This window comes from Embiotoca jacksoni, unplaced genomic scaffold, assembly GCF_022577435.1.
Source record: "Embiotoca jacksoni isolate LCO1_2020_lvr unplaced genomic scaffold, fEmbJac1.0.p SCAF_8, whole genome shotgun sequence".
NCBI classification, from domain to species: Eukaryota; Metazoa; Chordata; class Actinopteri; family Embiotocidae; genus Embiotoca; species Embiotoca jacksoni.
The window spans coordinates 21,247,207-21,274,112 of NW_027185436.1; the positions used below are offsets into that span (position 1 = coordinate 21,247,207).

Consider the following 26,906-nt stretch of genomic DNA (forward strand, 5'->3'; position numbering starts at 1 on the left):
TCCCCTATTCATACAGTATTGTAAGGCTTTGGAAGTTGTTTTTTTTTGTTGCTTATTGCTCACTTTTAGGCAGGGTGTTTAGTAGTCCTACAAATGATAGCTTTTAATTTAAAAGACAGCCTGAGTCGTTGCTAGTCTCAAGGTGTTGTTGAGAAAAGTCTCTCTTCAACTGAAAATAAACGTATTGGGTAAATCTAACTGCAGTCTCTATGGCAAGATCATAAACTACAGTGATCTATTTTTGCGTCCTCAGAACAGAAATACCCGTCTAATATCTATCCTTGTATATAAACACGCGCAGTCATGTGAGTGGGGAAACTGACGAAGCAGAGAGAGAGAGAGAGAGAGAGAGAGAGAAAATAAATAAATAAACCACTTCTGTTCAGGCACCTTCACGGACAGCTCCTACACTGTAAACAGAGGTCCTTCAGGTAAGGCGCATGTTTTGTATTTCGTCCTTGCGCAGCTGCCCGAGTCATTCTCCAACTGTGAAAACACCGGTGTCCTGCTGAAATGGTATTTTCTACAGATTAGTGAAAGCGTCTTGCTCTTCCTCTTCCTGCCGAGCGCCTACTACACCCACCGTAAACGCCTGTCATGTTCATTTCAGGCGTGCGTGTTGTTTCGTAGTCACGTCGCTAGCGTGTTGCTCGCGTTAGCCACGAGACTCCTTCACCACGACGTTTGTGACAAACGTGGCGTTTTGAAAGTATGTTTTCCGCTTTTAGCACGAAGTTTAATTAAGTGTTTTAGCTTCAGAGTGGCAACGAACAGCCCCGATAATGACGTCCCAACGGAGCGGTGTTGAGTGACCGGCAGACCAAACTCCATTCAAAATTATGGCGATTTAACGATGAGCTGTCTTGCTTGAGTCTTCATATCTCACCTACAGTTCCCCGTAAATCATTTCCTTTTGTTTCTTTTTTTTTTTTTTTTAATGATTGCTCATCTTTATATAAAGTGAAGTGCGTGGATCAAATACACGGTTTCTTTCAACATTACTGTAGTTCAGTGAGGTACAATTACGAATTACCACAGGACACTAAAGTGCCATATTTTTTGGAGAAGTTTGGTGGGACTGTTCATAGACAAACCTATGATATTTCTTGGAAGTAGCAGCTTTATTTTGGGAAGAAAGGGATTGGGGGGGGGGACTCAGAGCAGATGATACAAATTTAATGAAGATTAAGTGAAAAAGTATTATATTTAAAGATATATATAAAGAACATATTATTAAATATAAAGTATTTGCTCTCAATCTTATTCTCATACTGTTAAAGAATGAGACAGACACGTGTCCTTTTAAGTGTCCGCCTACTTTGTTTTTAAAGTCCCAAGCGAATAATTAAAATTTTGTTTTAATTGAATCAGGAATGTATTTAATTATTCTATTAAAACACCCAGTTTAAAGGGATTACAGCCTGAGTGCAGGGCTTTTACAGATATTTTGGTTATGTCGGTTAATTTGGTAGAAAATGTTTGGCTGAACTCCGGAAGCTGTTCATCTTATTTAAATAGTCAGCACTCTGTCAAACGTTTCACCTTTCGTTACTTGTAGTCACTCGTCACACCCCCGAAGATGACTGACAGCTGAAACAGCGGTGGCATGTGCTGTTTGACAAAGTGTAACATCTTGTTGTTTCCTGCGTTATTCAACTCCCGTTGCATGATTGGGATTACAGCTCAATAAACATTTACTTGTTGTCATATCTTGGGCTGTATTGACAGTAAAATCCCTTTATATCCGGAGCGGAGGCCATCACACCCAGAACGTGTGCTGATGTATGATGACACCTGGGCTGTCGACCCTCTTGTGTCCCTTTGTCCTCTAGTGCTCAGTTAAATGACCTCGTGGAGGAAATGGGTGATCATGCAAACAGATAAGGCCCCTGGTACCTGTTGACCACAGTCAGAACCTCCTAAATCAGGACCCTCTGACACAGTGCTCCATCAGTGCCTGCCTCAATGACACCCACAAGGCATTGAGCCCTTATCTGCAGTGGCCCCTGCTTAGCATTCACGCCATTCACGTGAACAATGCTACCTCTTCCCGCTCATTGGATCTGTGATTGGCAGTGGGTGTTGGTGCACTTGTGTCTGACTTCAGCCTCTATCTGACGCTGGGCTGTTTATCCAGTCCAGATACCCCCGTCAAGACACAATAACGGGCGTGTGTCTTCCTCGCCACTTCCCCTGCTGTTTTTCTACCCAGAGTTTTATAATGGACCTCGTTCTCTATTTGGCGCATTGGTTTCCTCCTCAGAAGGCTCTGTATTAGTCAGGGGGAGGGGGAATGCACAACGGCTGACTAATGGTCGTAGAGCCGGCTCACCACCCACCGACAGGCCAGCGAGTTGGAAATGCCATCGTGGCCAGACGGTGGAAAAAAAAGAGAAACGGCAGATGAGACCTTTGCCTTTGACAAACGGCAGAATAGCTGAGGTGTGGTGGAGCAGCCACAGACGGGAGTATTAGCAAATGTGATTCAGAAAAGAGACATTATTGGTTTGACGGGCTAAAAAGTTGGTATTTCATTGGAAGGCATATCTAGAATGGAGCTCTTGAGTTATGTGTAATCTACTTTGGGTTTTCATCGTGCAGCTCAGATCTCATATTTGATGAGGCTGATATCAGAGCACGGGATCTCGGGATCCCATGCCTCCATAATGGCTCCTGTGAAGCCGGGGCATTATAAAGCTTCTATAATAAACCCCTGTGATCAGTATATCCCTCCCTCACTGCTCTTATTTGTGAATGGTCGAATTTGACAAGGGGGGCAGCTCAGGTGGGTAGCTGCTGATCACATGATACCAGGACTAAGTGAGGAATGTGGACAGGACCCCTCCTCCCCGCCCACCCCTTACCGTCACTCAAACCCTCCCCATCCCCCCAACTTTGATGCCCCATATCATAACGAATACTCTCTCCGTCCCCTCCCTCCTTGGAGCCCTCGTATGCGCAGCGATGCCGAGGAGAAGGGAACGGGCGCTGCAGTCGAGGAGGCGTGGGGGCACAGATAGTGGCTGTGTTTGATCTGAAGGTCGCCAGCCCCTTGCCGGTGTTGAGAGATCCTTGGCGGACGAGGCTGGCTCTTATTTAATAACATGAAGGGGAAGCGGACCTTTCTCTCATAATTAGGCCTAATTACCCTGTAGGTGTGGACAGACGGCCCAAGAAGAGACAAACTGCCTTTATCCACGGACTTAGACTCAGATTACCCAGAGCTGTCTTATCTGTTACGGGGCCAGCAGGAGCCTCAGTCCTCCTCTCGTGCCGCTTCCCACTGGCTCCCATGCTCAGCTCAGTTCTATTAATCAGGCCGCCTGATTTATTGCGCCTCGTCCTCGGCACACAGGTTTAATTAGGCTCAGCTACCTACTCTCTTCTGTGATTCTGAGATTGGTTTTGATTAGAAGAGAAATTTACTGACCTGTTGGGTCCTTTGTTATCTACTGCCCAATCACTTCATGAAGGCTACTTATGTTTATTAAAATGATGCAGTAAATTTGAAAAGAACAGATTACCTGTCCTTGAGGACCTATTAGGTTACATCCTTCAGCATCGACTGCTACTGCTGCACCACCAGTCAAGTACGTTTGCGTTTACTCGAGATGTTTTCTGATGTGAAGAATACTTGTCTGACAAATGATGTTTGCTCAGCCGCCTCTCTCTGTTAGCGTGGAAGAATTTAAAGGTATTTACAAATAGATTTGAGTGACATCCTGCCACCGTCTTGTTTGTTTACAGTATCTGTCTCCCCCTTCCTGAGCGGCCCGCGTGTTTGTGTTTAGGTTTGTGAGTAGCTCACTTGCAGCCACAACAGCAGACCCATTGTTGGGGGCAGCTCGGTGACTGGAAATGCTGACGCCTGGAAAATCTAAAGAACGGTCCACTGTGGAAGAAGTGGTGAGTATTATTAACCATCTACCAGTACCAGTAGCCGCCCGCATCCGTTTCAAAACATTGGTACTTGCGTACCGCGCTGCGAACAGATCGGGTCCAGTCTACATCCAGGACATGGTCCAAACTTACACCCCAGCCCGCTCCCTCCGCTCTGCTTCCACCAATCGGCTTGTTGCTCCCTCGCTGCGAGCTAAACACTCTACAAAATCAAGACTGTTTGCTGTCCTGGCTCCTAAATGGTGGAATGAGCTCCCCAACGACATCAGGACAGCGGAAACTCTGTACATCTTCCGCCGCCAACTAAAAACACACCTCTTCAGACTTCACCTTGAACAGTAGAACTTTAGTAGCGCTTAAAATGACACTTACTGATAGAACTTTGTAGTTTGGCTTTCTTGAAGAAATTGTATTTTCTTGATTCTTGCTGTTCTGGGTTTTGTACCCTCATGGTTGAAATGCACTTATTGTAAGTTGCTTTGGATAAAAGTGTCCACTAAATGAAATGTAACGTAATCTTTTAGATACAAGTTTGGTTTTGCGGTTCTCGAGGCCTGCGCAGTAACATCTCCATCGCTGTCCCCGACTCTTGTCTTTGATTGACAGCGAACTGTAACCGCCGGTGGAACCTTTTTCAGTCCCTGGTCTTTAGACAATGAAACCAGCCATTTTCAGGCTGCTTGGTCCGTGACTCACAGCCTCCATGCAGGCCTGCTGCAAGAGGACAATGGGGGACGCTTAATCCACCTGTTATCAGGGTGAGCCTCCCCCTGTCACACACTTACACAAGCACAGGACTCTGACTCAGGAATGCAGCCTTACCCACCCACTCACAGGAGGAGCAGCTTAACCGATAGACCCTCACAAAAACACTGTTGACATTTTCTGTTTCTGACATTTTCATCATACCACACAAAAACAAGTTTGTACGGTTGTTGGCTGAGTGCTTTCCTGTTGGTTCACCTCAGAGATAGATGTGATGCACTTATGGTCAATATGTTAAACAATCATACGTTTTAAACCATTTCAAATATATGATTATATACCGTGTTTTTTTTTGTCATTATACATTTTCGTTGGCAAACGTGCATTGTGTGTCCCTATGATAGTGGATTTATAGTAAAGCTGGTGGGTTGAGTGTTTCCTTGTTAGACAGTCAGACTGCAATGTGTGTGCTTAATTAGGCAGGCTGGCCAGGGGTCTCTGTCTCTCCGCTTCACAGATTCACATGGACAATTTAACCACTAACCTTCTGAAATGAGCTGCTCCTGAATGCCTTGGGCTCCAGTTTCAGCGTCTGCTGATTGCAGGGAGCAAGGGTTATGATAAGTAAAAGTAGAGGAAGGGGGCGAATGCAGTCGGGGGGAGGTTTTGCTTATTAAACACCACATAAAACGCTGTGCAGAAGGTTTAGAAATCGTGCCTTCTAGCGTGTTAGCATACTTTCAAAGATAATGCTAAAAATAGTTCATATTCATGCAACTCCTCAATATTTCGGCTGACCAGCCATCGTCTTTAAAACGGCACGAGCTCTCCCAGGTGCACTTTTTCAGGTTCCAGGCATCTTTAAAACTTGCCACAGTTCTTTTGTGGGTTTAAAATGTCTCACTTGCTTCTATTTCTTCATGTAAACCCAGATTGGCTGTGTGACGTTAAGATTAGGGCTCTGTGAAGGCTTTACAATCTGTCGTTGGATGGTTGAAGCTAGTTCTTCATGACTCCGGCTGTATGTTTGGGCTCGTTGTCTCGCTGCCCAATGAATTTGGGACCGATCAAAGGCCTCTCCGATGGTGCTGCTTGATGAGTAGAAATGTAAACATCTGCTCGGTACTATAGTTATCCATGTATGGACTGGGTAAGCTGCAACTGCCCTTCTTGGAATCAATAAAGTTGTCTAAATCTGAATCATAGTGTCGTAGAGTCGTCATGATCACATAGATCTTGTGGAGCTACATATGAAGAAGTTATGATTTGCAGTCTGTCTCTCACGTTAGGTGCACTGTGTATATTTGAGGCCTGAAAAGGTGGGATGCATCATCCTGCATTTAAGAACTTCTCTTTTTTTTTTTTTTCTGTAAAAATGGTCTAATTGAAATACCCAGACTATTGGCATAAATAGGTTCAAGGCACCTGTAATTTTCAGCATGGAGTTTAGACGTTTGATGGATGGAATGATGTTAGCTATGAGCAGCCAATCACAAAGAGTCAGTCACGTGTGATTGTATTGCAATTTCGCTGTTGAAGCATCATTTCCTCGCAGCATACGTGCAGTCGGGTTGGTTTCCTCATCAGCCCGGCCTACAAAACGACAAAAAAGCCTGAGCTGTTACCTCTGCCTCTGGGACAACGGCTGTTGGATCACAAGAGGAGGGAGAAACCTCAATCTGTCTGTTTACTGTAATTAAGCTGTCAGTGGTTGTGATTTATGACGTATTGAGTAAGAGAGGTCTTATCACGTAGACTGGAAGGAGGAAGACGGAAAGAGAAAGAGAGCCACAGGGTTTGTAGGTACAAACAGTAAGGAAAATACAGACGGTGCATTAAACACAACTGTCTGTTGTGTGGAGCAGAAAACGGCTTAAAGGCAAAACGGAGCTCTTCTCCGACAGCTTCTGCACAGTGTGCAATAACTAAATGTTTTCTGATGCTTTGACTTGTTTTGCATACACTTGACTTTCATCTTAGTGTGTTCCTCTGAAAGAGTGCAATCAACCTGTTTTGAATTGAAAATTTCTCATTTATAGAGAAGTGCTGCGACCTCATTGGCCTGTTTTTGGTGGAGAAATGTTGTCTGCATCTCAAACTGAGAATCTGCGATCCTTCCACTTTATCACTCTCACCTGTGTTACCGCCACTTGCATCCTACATGGACATGAAATGTGATTCTCTCTTGCAGTGAATGGGATGACTTTGTGCATCCACACATTGATTGCATGACTGAGGGATGTCTCGTCCTGCTCCGTCCCCAATCTACACCCTGAGGGGGGCTGGCGGCCCCCTCAACACCCTCCACTTTGGCTGCAGCGGAGAGGGCACGCCCCTCCTGTTTTCTGGGTGAGTATTATCTCTTCATCTTCCTCAGGCAGTGGAGATTGTATGAATTAAGTGCTTCATTAAGTCCATGACATATCACGCACACGTAAACAGGTTTATTTTATTTCCTGTCATAAGCAGACATGAAGCCTGCCAATCAGGACTAACTTAAATTATGAAAAGACGTGCGGCGTTTGGATGTGTAAGACCAGCTGTCTCGCCATTTTAGTATTTTCTTACAATTATTTCTCTTTATACTTGTAGAGTAATGTTGGATGAACCGTATGAAATGTGAAGATCTTTTGTGAAGCAACATGTTGGGCTCTGCAGGTCAGGGAAGGGTGCCATCCATGTCTGGAACCTGAACAGCAGGAGGGCGGAGAAGATCGTTGAAGGTCATTCTGGCAGCTCCGTCATCTGGGTCAACACACTGCAGTCGACGGATGCCCTCATCAGGTAAATGTCTCTTAACTCTCTGATAGGATGCCATACTCTGTGTTTTCTTACCAGGGACTTGTAAATGTAAAATATTATTAAATACCAGCATTTTTTTTTAAGTGAAAGTCAGCAATAACGTTTTAAAGGTCCCATATTTCATACTTTTATGGTGTTTTATTTTGCAGTTTTGATTTCCCAAAAAATATCAAAATCAATATAGTTTCCCATCTCCTGTTCTTAAGTTTGCATATGACATGAGTGTGAGTTTATGACATCACAAACTTAAGGAAGTCCGGTGGCACAGTTGCTGAATACAGGCTGTGTGTATTTTTTTGTGGACACTTCCTCTATAATTGAAAAAGAAATGGAAAGCTGAACTTATATAATATGGGACCTTTCAAATATGCAGCTGATGAATGGTGTAAAATGTAAAAAAAAAAATGTAAACAAAATTGTAGTAAATAACTGCAGCTTTTGTCTGTATTTGCACTTCCTGTTGGTGGTGCAGTCAGGGACGGGACATGCAGGTCTGTCAGTGGGATCTGAGCGAAGGCCGCAGTGAGTTGGTGGAGTCCGTTTGGACCGGCAGCGTTGGATTCTGTCAGTGCTCCATGCTGGAGACGAGCCCGACCAACTACCTGCTGGCCTTTGCTGGGCAACAGACAGAAGAGGTGAGACATCAGCAGTGAAAACTCGTTCTTTTGTGTGTGTCAATCCAGATTCCGCCTCCCTATGAGAACATGCTGAGATGTTCTCCAACCCCCCTGCAACCTTTAAAATTCATTATTCAATATTGAATTTAACGTGCATATAAATAACGAATGAAAAGAATGTTACTTCACAGGCAAAAATGTCGTCAAAACTAAAAGATTTTCGTGTTTCCTGTGTAATTTTACGCTTCATTTTTGAGACCAATTGCTTATAACGATGTCGAGAAAACATGAATATTACTTGTTTACTTTTAAGTTCAGTTCAGCAGAGGGACTTTCCTTGTAAGTAGAACTGATTGATTCTACAACAATACAAATAAAAGGGCCAAATCTGAAGCTTTAAATATGTCTGTTGAAACCCTCCAGATCAAAGTGTCCCCTGTCGCATGTTGTTCTATGTTCAGCAGGAAGTAACTTTGGAATTTATAGGCAGGTGGGAGTTTGGTAGGTTAGTTGGTTTAAACGCTCTGAGTTGAGTATAATGAAGCAGCCTGTATGAACCTGACCAGACTTGCCAGGCCAGTCTGCTCGATTGACTTTGAGCATTCACTCATTTGTGGCTTTTGATTCTGTTTATTATGTTAGAGGAAAATTGTGTTCCATAGAAACAGTTGTTTTCTCACATCAAAGTCCTGTCATCTCTCCCATATACTGACACCGCTGTGATCCTCTCATTTGATCTGAGCCATCAAAGTCTTGAATCCAGTCAAGTAGCGTCGGGACATTTGTCGTTAGTCAACCTGATATACGTGCACGCAGTTCGCAGCCAGGAACTGTCAAACAGTGATCTAATATAGCATCATTAATAAAGCAGCCTTCTTGTCATGAGTTAGCGTGCACATTGTGAAGACAGGCACTTAATACCAACCACCGGCTTCGGGTTATTAAAGTGACAATCATTGAGTCCTTTTGTTCAAAACGCATAATAGCACTGAGCTGGCACAAGAAAGCAAATGTAATTGTACTTTTCAGGAGGTAGGGAACGAGCACCTTCCTGCTTCTAAAGCTGCTTTGGCTGGTGAAATAGTCAAAGTGTCTGTTTACATTTTTAGTCCTTGACGAGTGGATTTAAAAGGGAAATCCCAGTCCTCATTGCGTACTGGAATGAAATCATTGTTTTTTTTCCCCCTCTGTCTTGTCGTTAATTCTCAACACCCACAATATGTATGTATGGTTTTGTGTGGAGCCAGTGTCTGAGCGGTGAGATCGGATGGGGAGAGGGCAGCCAGCTATTCAGCCATCTTTTATTGCCTCCAGATTCATGTTACTTGCTCCGCTGTGGAGGAGCCACACTTGAAAGGGACAGAGCGGTCACCTGATCCAGTCAAACGTGCCTCCGCTAACCCCGGCCCAGCAGGCCAGGCATCAGGGCGCCTGTGACTCCCGGCACCTCAATAATGCCATTGTCCCAACAGACACAGACAGAAAACACACCTACACACCCATGAAAGACAGACCAAAACAGGCCACAGACGATTTTGTCATTTGGTCTCTCCGCCCCATTCCACAGACAGAACTGGCCAAGACAGATGCTTATCAGGCATCTGCAAGAAAAACACCCACATAAATGAATTCCCTTAAGAAACAATACAGAGGCACTTGCCACAGAGCACGCACAATGGCATGATTTAGTGCCGCGGGCAAAATACAGGTCAATATTTAGATATGTAACCAAGAAAACAGACAACAGTTTTCCTTATGAGCTATTTCAGGTGGTTTTATTGTTTACTGTTGACAGTGAGATTGCTGCCAGCAGATTGATGCCACAGCAGAAACGTTAATTAATAGTGTGGGTGTTTTATTTATGGGCAGTTTGATGCCACACAAGAACAGTGATCACCTGAGGCGCAGGAAAGTCCTCAAAGGCCCTCTTTGTCAGGCACGCAGAGGTAAACATGCAGGACAGATGTGGCCTAGTGCTAAAATACAGATCGCTCCCTTAAAGAGCTGTTTAATCTGAGGCCTAATGAGGATGAATATGCGGATCATCAGCGCGGAGGAAGTCGGAGGAACGGGTCCGCATGGCTGTGGGTGCACACTTTATCACCGGCTTCATTAGTCTGTGTATTTTTGATCAGAATCAGTGCCAATGTGTGCAGGAAAACACCACTCATGTCGCCGGGTCAGGCTTTAGCGGGATTTATTGTAGACAGCGGGGCGGCTGCTCTGCACTGATGGATGATACTGTAAGGCTGGTCGGAGGCACGGACAGATTCAGTTTGCAGATTTGTTACTTGAATTCAGAAGAAATCACGACTTGGCAGCCAGCTGGCCGACATGCAGCGTATCCGCACAGCTGCACTCTGTGTGTGTGTATATGAAACTTCCTCCTCTAACTGTGGCGTGTTCTCCACAGATCAAGATTATGGAGCTGCCCAGTAAGACCCCGGTCGGCACCCTGGTACCAGACGCAAAGCTGGGGATGGTCATGTGTGTAAAACTGTGGCAGGTAAGCAGGTTCTCAAGTGTCATTTTAACAGATATCGTTCAGGTGTTTTTACTTTAACCTTAAACAGTAGCACTGTGTCCTCCAATGCACAGGTCAACAAGTTCACCTCGACAGCCGTCAGATTATGTACTTCCTCTTTAATTTCACTCCACTTACCTGCTGCATACTGATTGGCCAGCAGCCCGTGATAACGCAAATAATACATAAGTCAACAAAAATGCACATGTGAGACACGGCACATGATTTACAGCCCAACAACTCGTCCCGGGCCATTTTTCCAAGCGTTTCTTCTCAGCTGGCAGCGAGTCCCTGCACTCTAATTAGAGCGTATGGAAGGGCCGGGGGTTCACAGCCATATATCAGCCTGCAGCTGTGCATCCAATCTGATCCGGGCAGAACGTTTCTGTTTTGTAAATGCTGTCGAAAGTTTTACTTTCCACCCATTAATGAGACCTTGTTATTATTTTCATGGTTAGTTATTATGTCTTTGGGTTTGCGGCTTTGAGGAGGAACTGAATGTTTTTTTTCTTTTATGACTTTGCATACGTTTTAATGGGCTTTGCCGTTTACAGGCAACAGAAATCAAAACACGGCTTATCATTGTCAACCCAGAGTGAGGCAAACTGCTGGATAGTGCATATTCATTTTTCTATTCCTGTCATACTAATTTGAGTTTTATAAGTCGGATACAAAAGCCATAAAGGTAGCATTGTGTTTTTTTGACAAGTTAAAGTCTTAGTGCCTGCTGACATTGTGTTTGTGTTTGCCCATGCGTCCCTTTAATTTCACTGTTGCACCCACCTTTCATCATCTGATTTATGAAGCGACTCAGCGTTGAGTGCCAGGAAACATAATGATCAATTATATCATTATAAATTATATAATATCATTGTAATACAGCACAGGCAGCTGTCTGACTTCAAAGCCGGAGGGCCCAGGTGATTGTAAATCATTTCAGGCCGATTCCTTTCGAGGCCGAGGCATGTTCATCTTTTACGCTGATTGATCTTTTACACTGACTTTCCAAGCACTGGGGAAGGACTGAAAACCGTGTGTGTGTGTGTGTGTGTGTGTGTGTGTGTGTGTGTGTGTGTGTGAACCCTTCTTTCATTCACTATTGCACACACGGGCAAGTTGGAAACACTAACGCACACATTCTGTCAGTCACAGGAGAAAAATCCTCATCTTGTCTTTCACATCAAATGCTCATCTGTTTCCTTAACCTCACACGGCGGGAGGCAGCAGCTGACACGACCATGAGAGAGGGTCTCCACCCTGTCTCTCTCTATCACACACACACACACACACACACACACTCCAGGAAGAAGCCACCGTCAATTATCTCTTCTCTCAGTCTTCCCGCTCACCATCGCTCCCTCTTTTCATTCCCACCGTGGAGACGAGAAGTGATCGTCCTCCTTTGCTTCCAAGACAGACTCACCAACAGATTTATTGTCAGACTTTAAGACCTCTCTGCTGGAGTTTATGGAAACCATTAAATGCTGTGTTAAACAGCACTTTCTTCTCAATTCAGCTTAGAATAATCCCACCCGGCCTTTAGTTCTTATTGCTGGGCTGTGTCTAAAAGGTGACAGAGCTTAGTACCTGATTTATCCGCATCTGATCGGCCGTGAAGCGGTGAACAATGGCGAGCGCGAGGAGGAAGAAAGTGCCTCCACATGTTGGTTTGACTTGTGCGAGGATGCCGGTCTTTGGCCAGGGGGACCCTGGTGATGTATGATGTGCAAGGCTTTTAATGTGAACAGAGGCTGGCGGGGAAAAGGAAATGTTCCTATACAGATATCCATCACTCTCAGCTCATCACCTCGCTGCCTTCATGGCCATGACATCATGGTGGGACGAGGACGAAAAAGCGAAGGCAGCGATTGGTTCCGTATGTTGGAGCGGTGCCTGCCTGAGGCCGGCGGCGGCCACAGCGGCAAACAGGCTGCTCGTCTCAGGGTTGTTCACGATTTGGGCCGGAATTAACTTGCAAAGAAATGACACCGAATATTTAACACATTCATGATGCCACTTGCATATTTGTCTCTTAACTAAATTTACATTATTTTTTATTGTGCATGAGTTTATTTTCTAAAGCGACAGAGCACATTGAACAGAGAAAATGTTGCGAGTGTAAAAGGTTCGTTTTCATGAGTTGTCCTTGGCAGACGTTGGCTAAATAATATAGTAAAATGACATTTCTTGTGAAAACTTGTATGCAAAAATAATAAATGTGCACAAACGGTTTAGAACACAATCATCAATAAATAGTGTATATTACAGTACAACATATGGTAATTCACTGCCGTGGATAAGTGAGATAATAAGTTTAGAAATCGAAGACCAGTGTGTCTTTGTGGAGCGCTACAGCATCATTTTGTGGCTGTTTTGTGGGAAATGCTTTCTGCCAATCTGCAACAGTCTATAGATGAGCACTTTGATTTTTTTTTTTTTTTTGTATTTAACTCCTCCTAAATAAATATGGGGCTATTGTAACATTAGGGTACTTAAAATACTAGTTGGTAACTTAATTCAATCAAAGGCATCCAGAACACAACAGATAAATAACAGTGACAGTAAAAGCTTGTCTAAAAGTTGCTCTTTAAACATAACAACAAATTCTACTTGATTTCAGTATTCATGTTCATGTCATTAGGAAAACGGTAATAACACCGGGTCAGTCCATGTGTCTCAAATCACTATCGCAGACAGAACTGAACTGCTTTAAGGCTGAAGCTTTCCCTCCTCACTGTGACAGCCATCATCGTCAACACGCACAAGAAACTCTCCCACATCAGCGATTTAATCTTCCTACAGGTTGAGATATCTGACAAATTTCGCTTTGTTTTCGAGAAGACGTTTCTCTTGTGATGTTTAAAATCTTCTAAAATCTTTTCTTGTTTCATAAACTTATGGAAAAACTGTTTGGTAAAGATTTACAAAAATGATTTTACTCTCAATGACGAGCGTTGAAGTGCCTGTAGTCTAGAAAGTCGACATACTTTGTAGGCAAGATTTGATGCAATCTGAAATGATTAAATTGAGCTACAGGAGAAAAAAATATTTGTATAAAGTTCAAGACGCTGAAAAATGTAGGAAAAACAATTGATCAGTTTATCAATTAGTTCATCAACAGGAAACATTACATAATTTGTGTTTCTGAATTTTAAGGATTTTAAGTTTTTCTTTTGTGATAATCAAATGAATGTTTTTCAGACTGATGGTCAGACAAAACACGCGATTTGATGATGACACTTAAGGTTTGTAGAAAATGGTGGGATATAAAAAAAAAAACTTGTTTCACTTTTATTGATCAAGGAGTTAATGTGTTGATTGATGAAATAATATGCACATTAGTTGACAGTGAAAACAAGAGATGAGATCAGCGTTTGTGCAGTTGGTTTGTTTTAAGTTTAAAACTCAGAGGAGTAAAACTCACTTTAGGTTTAATTGTTGTAGTGTCACAATAGGTTTCATTTTTTTCTTTACTTTGGGTTGACTCGACAGTGTTTTTAAACCTCCCCACCAAGTGTGTGTTTTGTAGAAGAAGAGAAAAAGGAGGAAAGAAACTATACAGGATTAAAAGTATACAGGGGCAATCATTGATACAGCACACTAGATAAAGTTAGATAGAAGTTAGATCATATTTAAATTGAGCCTGCTCTGGAAATGCTACCAAGAATATGTTTTCAATCGAGATTTGAAGTGAAGTTGATGACCTGATCTGGAAGATGAGGCTGGTCCAAAGTTTTAGAGCTGCCACTGAAAAAACCCGGTCACCCCGAAGTACCATCTTGAATATTGGAAAAGCTGCCGGGCTAATGATATGAGCGAGGAGAGTGGGGAGGGTTGTCGGGGATGCAACAGGTCTGACCGAAACATCCGGGCTGCTCAATTTTAAGCAGCGAAATTTTAAAAAGAAAACATAAACTCGTTCGGAAATACAGATATGAAAACGTGGCAGAAGTTAATATTACCGGTTTATTATTACCGGTTTCACCCAGACCAGTTGCCATCCTGGAGAAGACATAGTTTCCTCCTCTGGTCCTGCACCTCCAGCCAGCTTCCATCCATCCGTCTCTCCAGCTGTTCTTTGGTGATGAATCTCCTCCCAGAGCCCCGGCCCCACTCCAGCAGAGAGCCCTCTTGCAGAAAGGCCAATGGAGGATATAATGAATTAGGTGTCTACCCAGGGTTCCCCGACCTCTGACCCATGACATCATCAATCAAGGAGCTCCTACACTTAAGTGAAGCGGTGGGCCCCAAGCCTGGAACGCTTAGCCTGGTCCCTGCCGGCAAGCAGGGGCCACTGATTTTCACTTGTTTTTATTTGTTTTCATAATCCCTTAGTGTTCGTCCTCGCTGATGTGTTTGGAAGGAATACACGACTCTTGTCTATAATTTGTTTAAAGCTGGACGCAGAGAAATATCGAGCGTTAAGTGAGAAGAGGACTACAACGTGGATGAAAAATGACAGACCTGGCCTCTCCCTGCACATATGGAAAAAATTTCTCCCTCTGCTGCCTTCTGCATGGCACCGTGCTATTTCTGGAGAACCGATGGTATTTTAAAGCTTCGCGTCGTTCCGTCGGCCAGTTTGATGTCTTTTAAGTCGGCGAAAGTTCAAATCGTTACTTTGATAATACTGCAGGTATTTGTAGATTTTGAAGGGGTGTTTTTTTTTTTAGGTATGTTGTTTCAAAAGAAGTACGCACACAGAAGATACTGGGATTTCAGGAAAGTGGGATGATGGTGAAATCCACCCAGATGTTCCTCCTTCTTCCTTTTCCTTCTCTCCGTCAGTCCTTCCTGTCTCCCTTCCAGCAGCGCAAAGACATATGAAGCTACTTTTTATCAGCTCACCTTAATGTTTGCATGTACAGAGGTGATTTACAAGGTCGGCTATTCCTCTTCACAATCTCTGTGTCTGTTTGATTAAACACATTTAAAGGAAGTCAGCGAGGACTGAGAGGTTATCTGTGACTCCAAACAGTGGAAAGGCACCACTTTATCATCCTTTTTAAATCTTTCACTGAGCATTTTGCTCTTTTAAAATGCGTGCAACTACATTTAGTACATGTTACAGGATGATCTAACTGTTCTTTTTTTTTTCTTTTTTTTTTTTTTTACAGAAGTTTATTGTTTGCCCGTTTGTGCACCTGGTTTCATTTCATGTGATTTGAAAGATTTAGTGATGGTTTCACCAGTCGTAAACATTGTGGCTCGATCTGAAATGTCGGCGGGTGAAATGGGGATGAAGCAAGATTGAATGTATAGAGGCTGTTTTTTGAGTTTGTTTGTAAACAAGAGGTGTTTATAAGGCTGAAACAATGAGTAGTTTTAGCTCTATACGTGTTGAGTCCATTGCAGAACATTTCTCTGCATTAATCATTTATAATCATTCCCTGGATCCTGTGTCCTTATTGTGAGAACTTGCTGCTGTTTATTATTATTTTTAGGTGATTGTAAGACATTTTTATGTTGTTTTTGAATCAAAACAATATTGAAAGGAGGAGCTACTATTGGTATTTTTTTTATTATATTAGTTACAGTTTATATAATTGTGGTCAAATTTGTTTTAACTTTCTATTTGAATTTTGTTTTTGTTAGTCAAGATACTCTAAATAATAGTAAATAAGATTGTTATTGTCACAATTTTATATTTGTAGGCAAGCTTATAGGTTTTCCCTGACATAAATAATTACAACACTTATTTTTTTTTCAATTGGATCTTTTTGAAATTAAAAATCTAATATTCTCACTATTTTGTCAAATTGTCAAAAACAAGATTATTTTCGAGCCATTTTGCTAATTGCACACTTTAAAATGGAGCAAATTGTAGTAGGATGATAGTTGCAACTTCCAGCATCAAAACATAAAAAAAGGTTCATAAAAATAAACGAAATTGAACACATTAAGGAAGAATGAATCCAAATATTAAAAAAATAAACCTAAACAATGTATAAAGACTTAAATAAAACAAGTAAAAAAAAAAAAAGTCCCCTTGAAGAAAAGCAGTATTTTTTTCAGCGTTATTTATCCGCCCTGGCTGCGAGGCCTGTGGCTCAGTAATATAGATGAGGAGCAAAGTGAGGAGTGGTGTAATGGAGTGCTGGAAAGAGAGAGCAGCAGGCTGACGAATGGACCTCGCAGCGTCTCCCCGAGTGTCAGCGGGAGCTTCCAGGATGATAACCTCTGCTCCTCTCGGCTTCCAGCCGCCACACCGCGCCTTCTGCGGTTTTTACCGCACAGCTCTCACCCCACATCTTAACTCTGTATTCCCTCTCCCCATCTCGCCGTCCCTCCTCCCCGTCTCTTATCATCCCTCCCTTTACTTTTCCCAGCCGGACTCGGGTCCCGGACCTCTCCTGTTGGCTGGATACGAGGACGGTTCCCTGTTGCTGTGGGACGTTACCCAGAGGTCCAAGTTGAGCCAAGTCAAAGCCCACCCCGAGCCCGTCATGTGCCTGACCTTTGACACGGAGCGTCTGAGGGGTGTGTCGGGCTCCTCGGAGGAGAAACTCTCCTCGTGGATGCTGGACGGACAGAAGAAGCTGCAGGTCAGCAGAGGACGAGCTTACAGTGGGCAGTAGTGTTGTCTAGTCATGTGGTTTCCAACCTTTTTTTTTTTGGTCTAATAAATCCCCATCTAAAGTGAACCAATTTACCCTCTCAACTACACCACCCATCATCTTCTAAATGTGTTTATTTGAGGTCAAGTTTACATTTTAACTATAACCTTAAAATGACTTATTTATACGATACTGTTTTCTAACTATCTCCATTCCCTATTTTTTTTTAAATCTTTTTCCAAGTGCTTATGCCATTACTTCTATCTATTTCGATTTGTCCATTATTTGTAGCCTTTTCACCATTTTCCAATGCTTAAAACTAACTTTTTAGCTGTTCATCCTTTATTTACAGCTTTTTATTTACATTAGTTGCACTTTACTTTTAGAAATATGGCCTTAATCCTAACTTTTTAACCACTTTTCCTCTCATTGAAAATCACAGCATTATACTGTTCAGGTGTTACAGCTTATTCAGTGATTCTTTTTTTATTTTATTTTTTTATCAAATTTTGATAAAATAATGAGAGCAAAATTTGCCAAATTAGTGTTAGTCATTTTAATTTTATTTAAAAATGTCCTCTTGAGTACCGTTACTGTTGTTTGGCTTGCCATTATGATCCATGTTGGTTATTGAAGTGCCCCTGTTTGAGTTCCTGAAAGCCCCCTACCTGCTAACTAATTGTTGCACAAGAGAGTCGACAAAACCCCATAAAATGTTATTTAAAAAAGAAAAGGTAATGGAGGAGATGGGAGCAGAGGAGTGTTGCCTTTCTCCAGTCTCCCTTGGAAAACATTAGGGGCCAAGAGGAAGAGGCTCAGCGGTGCTCCAGGGGCCATAAATCAGCTGCTGGTTACACAGCGTTGGCAGGGCTAGGGGCCAAGGGCCGGGCTATGGCTGTCACTCCAGAGTCTAACCACCCACGTACACCCTGACACATAGTGACACATTCAGCCTGGATAATATGTTCCAAATATCAGTGATTACTTCACTGAAAAAACACACGCAATCCCACTTATTATTATAATAGGAATAAATAGGAATATCCATGTGTACTTTATTCATTTAGCAGTTAAAAAAAAAAACAATACAACATTATTAAGATGCATACTTACATTGGACCACAATGCATACGGCATCTCACATACATACATACATACATACCCTGGGAGTGATCCCAACTCTACACTAGAGCCCATGCCAGAGCATCTTCTGCCACACCAAAAGAGATCACAACAGCTTCGTCCCATAATTCATTTTACATAACAGCTAGCGCTTCACAGACTTAATGCCTCATTTGAAGCTGTATTTTCTTTTGATTTCATGAGCAAAAGGGAATGCTCCCATTTTTCAGCCAACCCCCATGAATCAGAGCTCGGAGCGGAACCTGAGGCTGATATAGTACACTCCTGCTCAGTGAAGGGGTATTATTCTTTCCAAGGCTTTTTACAAATGAATGCTTGAATTAGAAATATTTGCAAAGCCCCCCCCCCCCTTTTCTTTTTTTCTTTTTTAACCCCAAATACGCGTTTAGAAAAAAACACTACGAAGGATTTGATTCGATGTACCGAAAACAGGGGGAGATTGGTTATTTGGTTTATTTTGCTCAAGCAACAAAATATTGATTCAGCATGTAATCCAGGATGAGGATAACAGGAAAAAAGCACAAGGAGAGGGGAAAGGATCCAACAGGGGCTTTTAAATTATTCTGAAGTGCAGCTCAGTGTGACGTCCAGACAGCTATCCTCAGTTCTTCCCACAAAAGTATTTTTGTGTGGCCGGAGTAAAGGGGGTGGGGGTGGGGACATGCCGGGTGGTGGACCCGGGCCCCGGGTCCTGACGGACGACCCGCGAGAGGTAATAAAAATATCAAAACCTTGGAGGCCCCCTTAACCAAACAAAAAACACATCTGCTGTAAAGGGAACAGTAGTTCACAGTGGGAGGCTGCAATAAAGGCTGAGGAGGCTGTAAGTGCCACAGCATCCCACTTCCCACAAATTGCCCCTGCAATGGACACAGTCCAGTGTGGTGTTGTGGAGCTGGCTGGCAAGGCAGATAGATACATTTTGGGAAATGGAGGGGAAACTGAACGTGACACAACACAGCGCAGTTATGATTTAGTGAAGCTGAACAGCTGTGAAGTGAGTTTATCAAGGCCAGATAAAGACAGACAGCCTCAGGAATGGAGGTTAATGTGTTACACATGGATCCCAGAGGCCTTTATCTCCCGTTTGACCCGGCTGGCCCTGATATCATTTCACAGTAATGAAGCATCATCTTTTTGCACTTTTTTTTTTTTCCTGCTTTCCTTCTACTGTGCATTTTTTGGGGGAATGTGTCGGGGTGAGACTACGAGGGCGTGAGGGTTTACAAGCTGTTAAGCCAGATGGACGTTTATTTAGGCGGCCACTCAAAATGCATTGACAAGTGCAGTGACGGGTTTTCTTCAGGAGAAAGAAAGAGACAGAGGTCGCGGACCGGAGGAAGAGAAAGAAGGTATAGACAGAGGAAGATTAGCAGTGTAAATCAAGCATGGCTGACAGCAAAGCTCTTTCTCAGACTGATGACAGTTCTCTACAGGTGGAAGTCCAGCAATGTTAAAACATCCACACTGTGTCCTCGCAGCAGTCACCTGCAGGGTGTCTTCAACCGTCAGCCAGTCCTGACGTGACCTGACTCAAAGGTCACGTCTCAACCTCAGTCTGATATATGACTGATGTATGAGCTGCTGTTATATAAATGCTGACTTTTAAAAATGTTTTTATATATATATAGATATATATATCTATATATATATTTGTGTGTGTGTGTGTATATATATATATATATATATTTGTGTGTATATATTTGTGTGTGTATATTGTGCACTCCTCCTTTTTTCTCAATGGGACTGCTCAACTGCGTGACACATCCATCTCCTGTCAGCCTCAGCCAGGCTCTAACAGGCAAGGTGACAAAAGGCTGTAATCTCCCCGCTGCCGAGTGTGATTCAGGGACAGGGCGTGTCAGAAAATACCAGCGAAAAAAGCCTCCCAGCCGCTCGGCTCGAGTGAGTGAGCGATGATGGGACGTTTCAGTGGATCAGCGTGAACACCGAGATTGGTGCCAAGGCTGAGGTTTAAGACGGGGGGGGGGGGGGAATAGTGGAGCACGACTTGAGTGAAGCCTGCCAAGCGGACGTTCCCCTTTGAACGTGGGCCGTGTCGGCGAGATGCTACGAAAAGAGGATCTCGAAGTGTAAGTTTGTGTTGGATCTGTCGCAGACACACAGACGTGTGTGTGCGTGCGTGCGTGTGTGTGTGTGTGTGTGTGTGCGTGTGTGCGTGTGTGTGTGTGTGTGTGTGTGTCTGCATGCTGTAACACAGACCAGGAAGGAGTGTTCCAACAAAACAAAAATGAATGATGAAACCCAAAGAAGGAATCTCTTGTCTTAAATCTCTAGTAAGGAAGCAAAAAAGGGGGGAAAGTGGGATGGGGAAATAATAGGAGCCAAAACTCCTCCGTTTAGAGCTAATGGAGATTTCACTACAGAGTGAAACCTGGTTAATGGCAGCACAGGAAGTCAGCTGCATTTTCTTTATTTATTCAACTGTGGTGGGGCCCTACGAGAGCTACAGTGATGCTGCTGGAGAACATCGAATTATAAAAGACCGTTTTCCTTCCCGAGAACAATTAAATACTATGACTTATATTACTAATTATAATTTTTATTGTCTATCAATGTGTTGGTTGCTTTTTTTTTCAGTTGCTTAGTGGTTTTTGAAATCATTAAGAACCCAACGTAGCAATATCAGATTATTCTCTGAATAACGATCTGAAATCCAAAGATAATCAGTTTACGATACGATAAAACATTATACGATATACTTTATTGTCCCGATGGGGACATTTTACTGGAAGACAAACAGATCACAGAAAACAAAGAAACAGTCGAGCGGCAACCAGTATGTTTTTGTAAGTTTTGCTTGAAGCATTATTGACATTTTTTAGAAAATGCTTCTGTCTCTTTGCTGAGGAGATTGTTACCTCGCTCATGTCTGTAGAATATATATATATATATATATATATATATATATATATATATATATATATATATATATATATAAAGCCGCTGCTTCGCTTCACACAAAGATTAAAGTCAGGGAAACAAAATGGATTAATGGTCTCACTGATTCAAATTATTATCCATTATATTCTTATTTCTTACACTGCCAGGTTAATCTAGATTTGAACAGATGCTTTATGTGACCAAAAATAATGTTAGACTCAGGCTGGAGCTAATATTTCATTTCATGATTAACTAATTTGTTGTTGTTGGTTTTTTTTGTGATAATTTGATGCATTAGTCTATAAAATAAAAGAAGAATGTAGAATTCAGATCAGACTTTTTTAAACGCCACAGTGATGCCTTAAAATGTGATGTGGAATTTTGATTTGACAAATGACCTGAAACAATTAATTGAATCTCATAATTGTTGGTTTTTACTTTCCTGTTTATTACCTAATCAATTAATCACCTAATTGTTTCAGCACAGTTGCCTTCAAACACCAGCGCCACATGAAATCACAGAGTAAACACTGATCACTGGAACCGGCAGAGCTGCACATGAGCGTCATTCATTGTAACCCGCTGCACGAGACAAACCTCCTTTCTCACCACTTTTTCTCTCCACTTTCTCAGACAGAAAGTAAAAACAATTAGCCGGCCGGCCTCGCTGAATGACCATTACTCCGTCATTAGCCGTTTACTGCTTTCAACTGACCCTTTAATGAAACAAATGCCTTTTCCTGACACAAACTATGGGAAGCAAAACAAACAAAAACAGACACTTAAACCCATCATGATCAGGGCTCTAATGCAAACCAGATGCAGAGAGGTAGGAGCATACCAGATTCTTGAGGTAATAACAAAGCTCCAAACAATCTTTCACCCCCTCCCCCCCCCCCTCCCCCACCCCGCCCCACCCCCTCACCAGTTTTCTTTGTATCTGGCTTGTTTGTTCTGCACCACCACACTGTTTCATCCCACTTGTACCAGCGATGATGGTTTGATTAACCCCCCCCCCCCTCCCCCGCCTTGCCCCAAAAAAAGGTGAAATCACATCACTGTCTGTTCTGAACTTTGCTTTTCTCGCTGTTGTGATCAATGACATTCCTCCCGGCTCTCTTTTTCTCTCCCTTACATTCCACTTTATCCACTTGGGCTCTGAGTACCTGGCTTATATCTTCCACATGCAGCTCGTGGACGGTTCCTGCCCGGAACAGGAGCATGCAGATAACCCCCCCCCCCCCCCCCCCCCCCCCCCACACACACACACACACACACACACACACACACACACACACACACACACACACACACCACCACCACCATCACCCAAGGCCATTAGTCTCCCCAGACACAACTTATGAAGTCAATTTTACGCTGTCCAGTTTGATTTCGGCTCCCATATCCAGATGTTTGCGTCCCATCTAGCGACCCAGCGGAGATCCCAGCTCGAGCACGTTCGCTCCCCTGGAATGCCCACCGCAGCCGGCCCTTTTTTTAGATAGTGATCTTAGCTGCCATTCATTATAATATGTCAGGATCTTGCCCCTTTAGGGAGATTGATGCCGTCCTCGGGACACTGTAGATCACAGGGAGATGGGGCTGTGGCTAATCTTCAGCAGCAGGCGAGCCGCTGCAACGGCGTATTTATCGGGTCTCTTCGCCCGCTGACGAGACCTTTCAGTGCGAATGTAATTCACCCCACAGGCGTTTAAAGCAACAAGGCCTCTGCAAACAAGCGTTTCAGCGAGATGGTCGCTCTCTCTTTCTCACAGACTTGTGACACAGGTAACTCAAAGCCCTGTCATGCTCACAGAATAGGCCTCCCTCCACCCCCTAACTCCAAACCAAATACCGGCACGCAGAGAGATTTACTCGCAGCCCTCGTGCCGTAATGTTTTATGGGAGATGATTGAGTCCCAGGAGTCTACGGCCAGGTTCAACAGACCTCCAGCCTCACACTGGGACCTCAGTCATCAGATCAGCTGATAGCCTCTCCCTGTCAATGTTTGGCTTGGCCACATTTTTCCAAGACGGCAGTGATTTATTAACTTACTGACCTAAATATGACGTTTGGTATTTTTTTGTCAGTCTTTTTTTTTTTTTTTTTTTTGGTACGAGCAATTTGGTTTTACATTTCTCAGACAATTACCACAAAGACGCTACTCCTTATTGTAGCTTGCTTCGCATTTTTATGGTCTTCTTTTGTAGGAGTGCTTCTGTAATAGATCTAAATGTGACTCTACGTGCACGTGAGATTCTTGCAAACACCCCGTTAAGATCTTCCTCCTCTTTGTGGATCCACAGCTCCAGGGCGACGTGACGCTGGTCAACTCCGGGGTCTCCCAGCTGTGTATCAGGGAGGACGGTAAGCTTCTGGCATCAGCGGGCTGGGACCACCGGGTGCGGGTGTTCGGTTGGAAGAAGCTACGGCCGCTGGCAGTGCTTCAGTACCACACCGACATGGTGCTCAGCGTGGCCTTCTCCGACCATCAGGACCCCCGACAGAGACTGCTGGCTGCTGGATCCAAGGACCAGCGGATCAGCCTGTGGTCCGTATACAACGAGGGAGGTGGCTCTACTAGCTGAGACTCTTGAGACCCTGGACAGACTTCTGATACTTTAACTGTCACCTGTACTGATGGGACACAGCCCAAGTTTGGTGTTCCAGTTGAGTCGCGGAGACAAAACATGAAAACCTGGCTGGTTCTGAAAAAGAATTTGCAAAGACTCCTTCAACCTCTACACAGTTAAACCTGCAGTATGTTGCAGGATCAGAAATAATCTTCGTGCTCAATTTTTATAACATAAACCATTAAACATTTTACCCCAAGTTATGTTGGTATATATTGACGCCTCTTCCCACTGTTTTATATTTTCATACTAAACACAGACTCAGACATTGATTCTGTGTATTATGTAAAAAAAAAAATTACATGTTTTTTTTGGAGACATTTTTGAGTGAGTAATAAATTAGTTTGATTCCCCGTATGTAAAAGGTTGGCGACATTCTCCTCCTTTTCTGCTGTCTTTGTGTTCCTGTTTTTAAAACCCCCTGAACAACAACAACAACAAACCCCCCGACCCCCCGAGGTCACAGCCTACAAGCTGAAAATGTCTGGAAAAGTTTTGACTTGGATTGGGATCATGCAACAAGACAGGCCTGATTGATTCTTTTTTTTTTGAGAAAATGTGGACGTCCTGGGCTCAGCGTCGGCCAAAACAATTGGGATAGGTTTAAAAAAAAAAAATAATAAACAAGCCAGAGCATTTTTTTTTTCCCCTATTTGCCTCAAAAATATACTCACCAGCAGTGGAGGTCTATTAATGAATGTGAAGATGCATGTTAGGTACGCTTGATTTTAGAACTGAAGACTGCAGACCTCATTTTCTCACAAGATATTTCAGCACTTGTATTTTTTACATGTAAATGTAATTTGTTAGAGCTGTACCCTCTCTGCTTCCTTCGCTATCAGACCACCTGAAATAGCTTTTAAATAGTTAATTAGGCACCGGTTGTCTTTTCCAGCCCTCTTGTTTGCTGAAGCCGTATGCGATGCTCTGCGCAGCTATGTGATTGTGTTGACTTATCCGATGGGAGATTTGCTTCAGCGGACGTGAATTTGAGGAATAGGACGCACCTGAGCAGCTATGTAATCCCGTGTTGTTATTCTAGCAGGTTTTAGCTTCACACACAGGCCCTGCAGCCCGACCTGAGCTGCATGTGTCAAACAAGGTTAATCACAGCGGGGACGTAGAGAAAAGAGACGTGTTGGTTTAGTGATCAGCTGCTGCACTACCTGGTCAGCGTGAACTGATTTACTTCTCTTACTATGTGTATCATCTTTACAAATCAGAAACACAACATAACTACCACGCTGAATTGTGTTAAGTTAAAATATTAAATTAAGAATTTTTGTCTCTCTTATTTTGTGCCTTGTTGTAAAAGTCCCCCAGAAAATAGAGAGGTGTTTATTTCCCCGTTCACTGTCTCCAGTAATATCTCGGAGTCGATGAGCGGCCTGGGAGCTCCTGTGTTCCAAACAGTGGGCCGAGAGGCTCGGAGGGGGGGTGGGGGAGGGCACGGCTTCAAACGCTCGACGTTCTGCTTCGTAACGGCTTTTTGTCTCCTGGGATGATCCCGAGTGGAGAAGCTCATCCCGCTGTACAGGAAAGGCCTGAGAAATCAAAGAGGACGGCGAACATAATGGCCACGAATCATTAGCGAGCAGAGGAAAGACGAGGTCATTTGCTGGACAAGCTGCTTTTGCTGTGACGCTACTGTCGTGGAAAATAAATCCGTAACTGCTGGATTGGTGGGGTTTTTTTCTTCCAAAGTTATGTTTTGGTTGAATTCTGTTTGTACTCTAAACTTGTTCAAAAAAATAATAAGAAATGTAAGACCTTGCTTTGTGTGTGTGTGTGGTGTGTGTGTGTGTGTGTGTGTGGTGATTGTTTTCCTTGTTCCCCGCAGAGCTCCATCCATACCTTTTGTCCCTGACCCCTCTGGTGACATCTTGCACTCGTAATAGCTTCCTAACTCTCCTGTTGGCTTTGAACAAACACCAGAGGTGGTGCGGGCCAGCTTCCGTCCATTCTCTGATAAATCAAATCCATTGGTGCAGATGTCTGCTGAATGGAGCGGACAGCAACCCACCGGCCTCACAAGCGCCCGGTGGACCTCATAAATCACCTCATAATGGATCGTTTAGGAAGTCAATAAACGGACAGGGAGACCGTCCGCACAATAGGCCCTGTGCTTCACTTATCACCCAACGTGTGTCTTCCCTGGCCTTTAAGGTCAGAGGTCAGCGCGGCTTTGGGATCGAACATAATCCGGTGGGTTGCACGGGTGTTTCTCTCTCTCTAAGCCTGCCGTCAGAGCGAAGATGTCACACTGCGCCTGATTATTTAGAAAAACCTAGAAGAATGGTTTTAGGAAAATAATCCTTTCTGTACAAGCCAAGACCAATGTTTCACCTCACGGTTTAGTTGGCTTTATTTATTTTTTCACATGTGATTTAATAGGAATGTATCAAGTCTCCTCCTCTGTGGTGGTGATGTGTTTTGATGTTCCACATAAAATGTCCGTCAGCAACCTCATGCACAGCGTAAACCCTTCTGTACTTGGTGTGTGTGTGTGTGTGTGTGTGTGCATGTGTGTGTGTGTGTGTGAGGAGGAGAGGGGGGTGATATGTGAAATACGTGTTCTGTTGTTTAGGTGGAGGATGGAGGTCAGTTTTACCTGTCTTGTTTTTTTTTTGTTTTTTTTTTTAATAATCCCCTGATACCGCAGCAGAAACCCTGCGGGCCTGATAGATCCGTCACGACAGATGTTCCAGATGCAGCCGAGCGTCAAGTGATGTTTCACGGCGCACTATCATCCATCCCTTACCTCTTCGTACTCCGGTCCTCGGCACCCTGTCTCTGCTGGATCCCGTGACGTGCTGGCGGCGCGGTGTAACTGAGCAGGTTGGTCTTGTCCGTGTGAAATGAATGAAACGTCGAAATGTTTTCCTTGAAAGTGTCCCAGGCTTGTTGAAAGCAGGGCTGCGCATATTTAGGTGCACGAGTGGAAATGTAATGTGTAATGTGCGTATAATCGAATATGTTTTCCAACAGAGAGACCATACTGATTTTATTTAGCTGATATAGACGTGCAATTCATTATAATTTCTGCAGTAGGCGCAATTTCCTCAATTTTCCACTGCTGGAAGGCTGAAAATGTCAAGTCCACCTAAACTGATGCATTAT

At 43.5% G+C, this 26,906-nt stretch overlaps 1 protein-coding gene across 4 annotated transcripts; it reads left to right on the top strand.

Moving 5' to 3' along the window:
• Window positions 1–461: 461 nt before the first annotated feature.
• On the top strand, window positions 462–25,463 carry gnb1l (guanine nucleotide binding protein (G protein), beta polypeptide 1-like). 4 transcript variants are annotated; one of them, XM_069138828.1, is made up of 8 exons: window positions 462–516; window positions 3,792–3,906; window positions 6,797–6,954; window positions 7,264–7,389; window positions 7,880–8,042; window positions 10,438–10,530; window positions 16,878–17,093; window positions 23,460–25,463. In XM_069138828.1, exons 3-8 carry the CDS (start codon window positions 6,845–6,847, stop codon window positions 23,739–23,741), a joined length of 990 nt encoding a protein of 329 aa, XP_068994929.1. In that variant the 5' UTR covers window positions 462–516; window positions 3,792–3,906; window positions 6,797–6,844; the 3' UTR covers window positions 23,742–25,463. The 4 variants fall into 4 exon arrangements, with proteins under 4 accessions (XP_068994929.1, XP_068994930.1, XP_068994927.1 ...); XM_069138826.1 differs by having other exon boundaries at window positions 496–516; window positions 3,748–3,906; XM_069138827.1 differs by lacking the exon at window positions 462–516 and adding an exon at window positions 1,200–3,590 and having other exon boundaries at window positions 3,748–3,906.
• The last annotated feature ends 1,443 nt before the right edge of the window (window positions 25,464–26,906 follow it).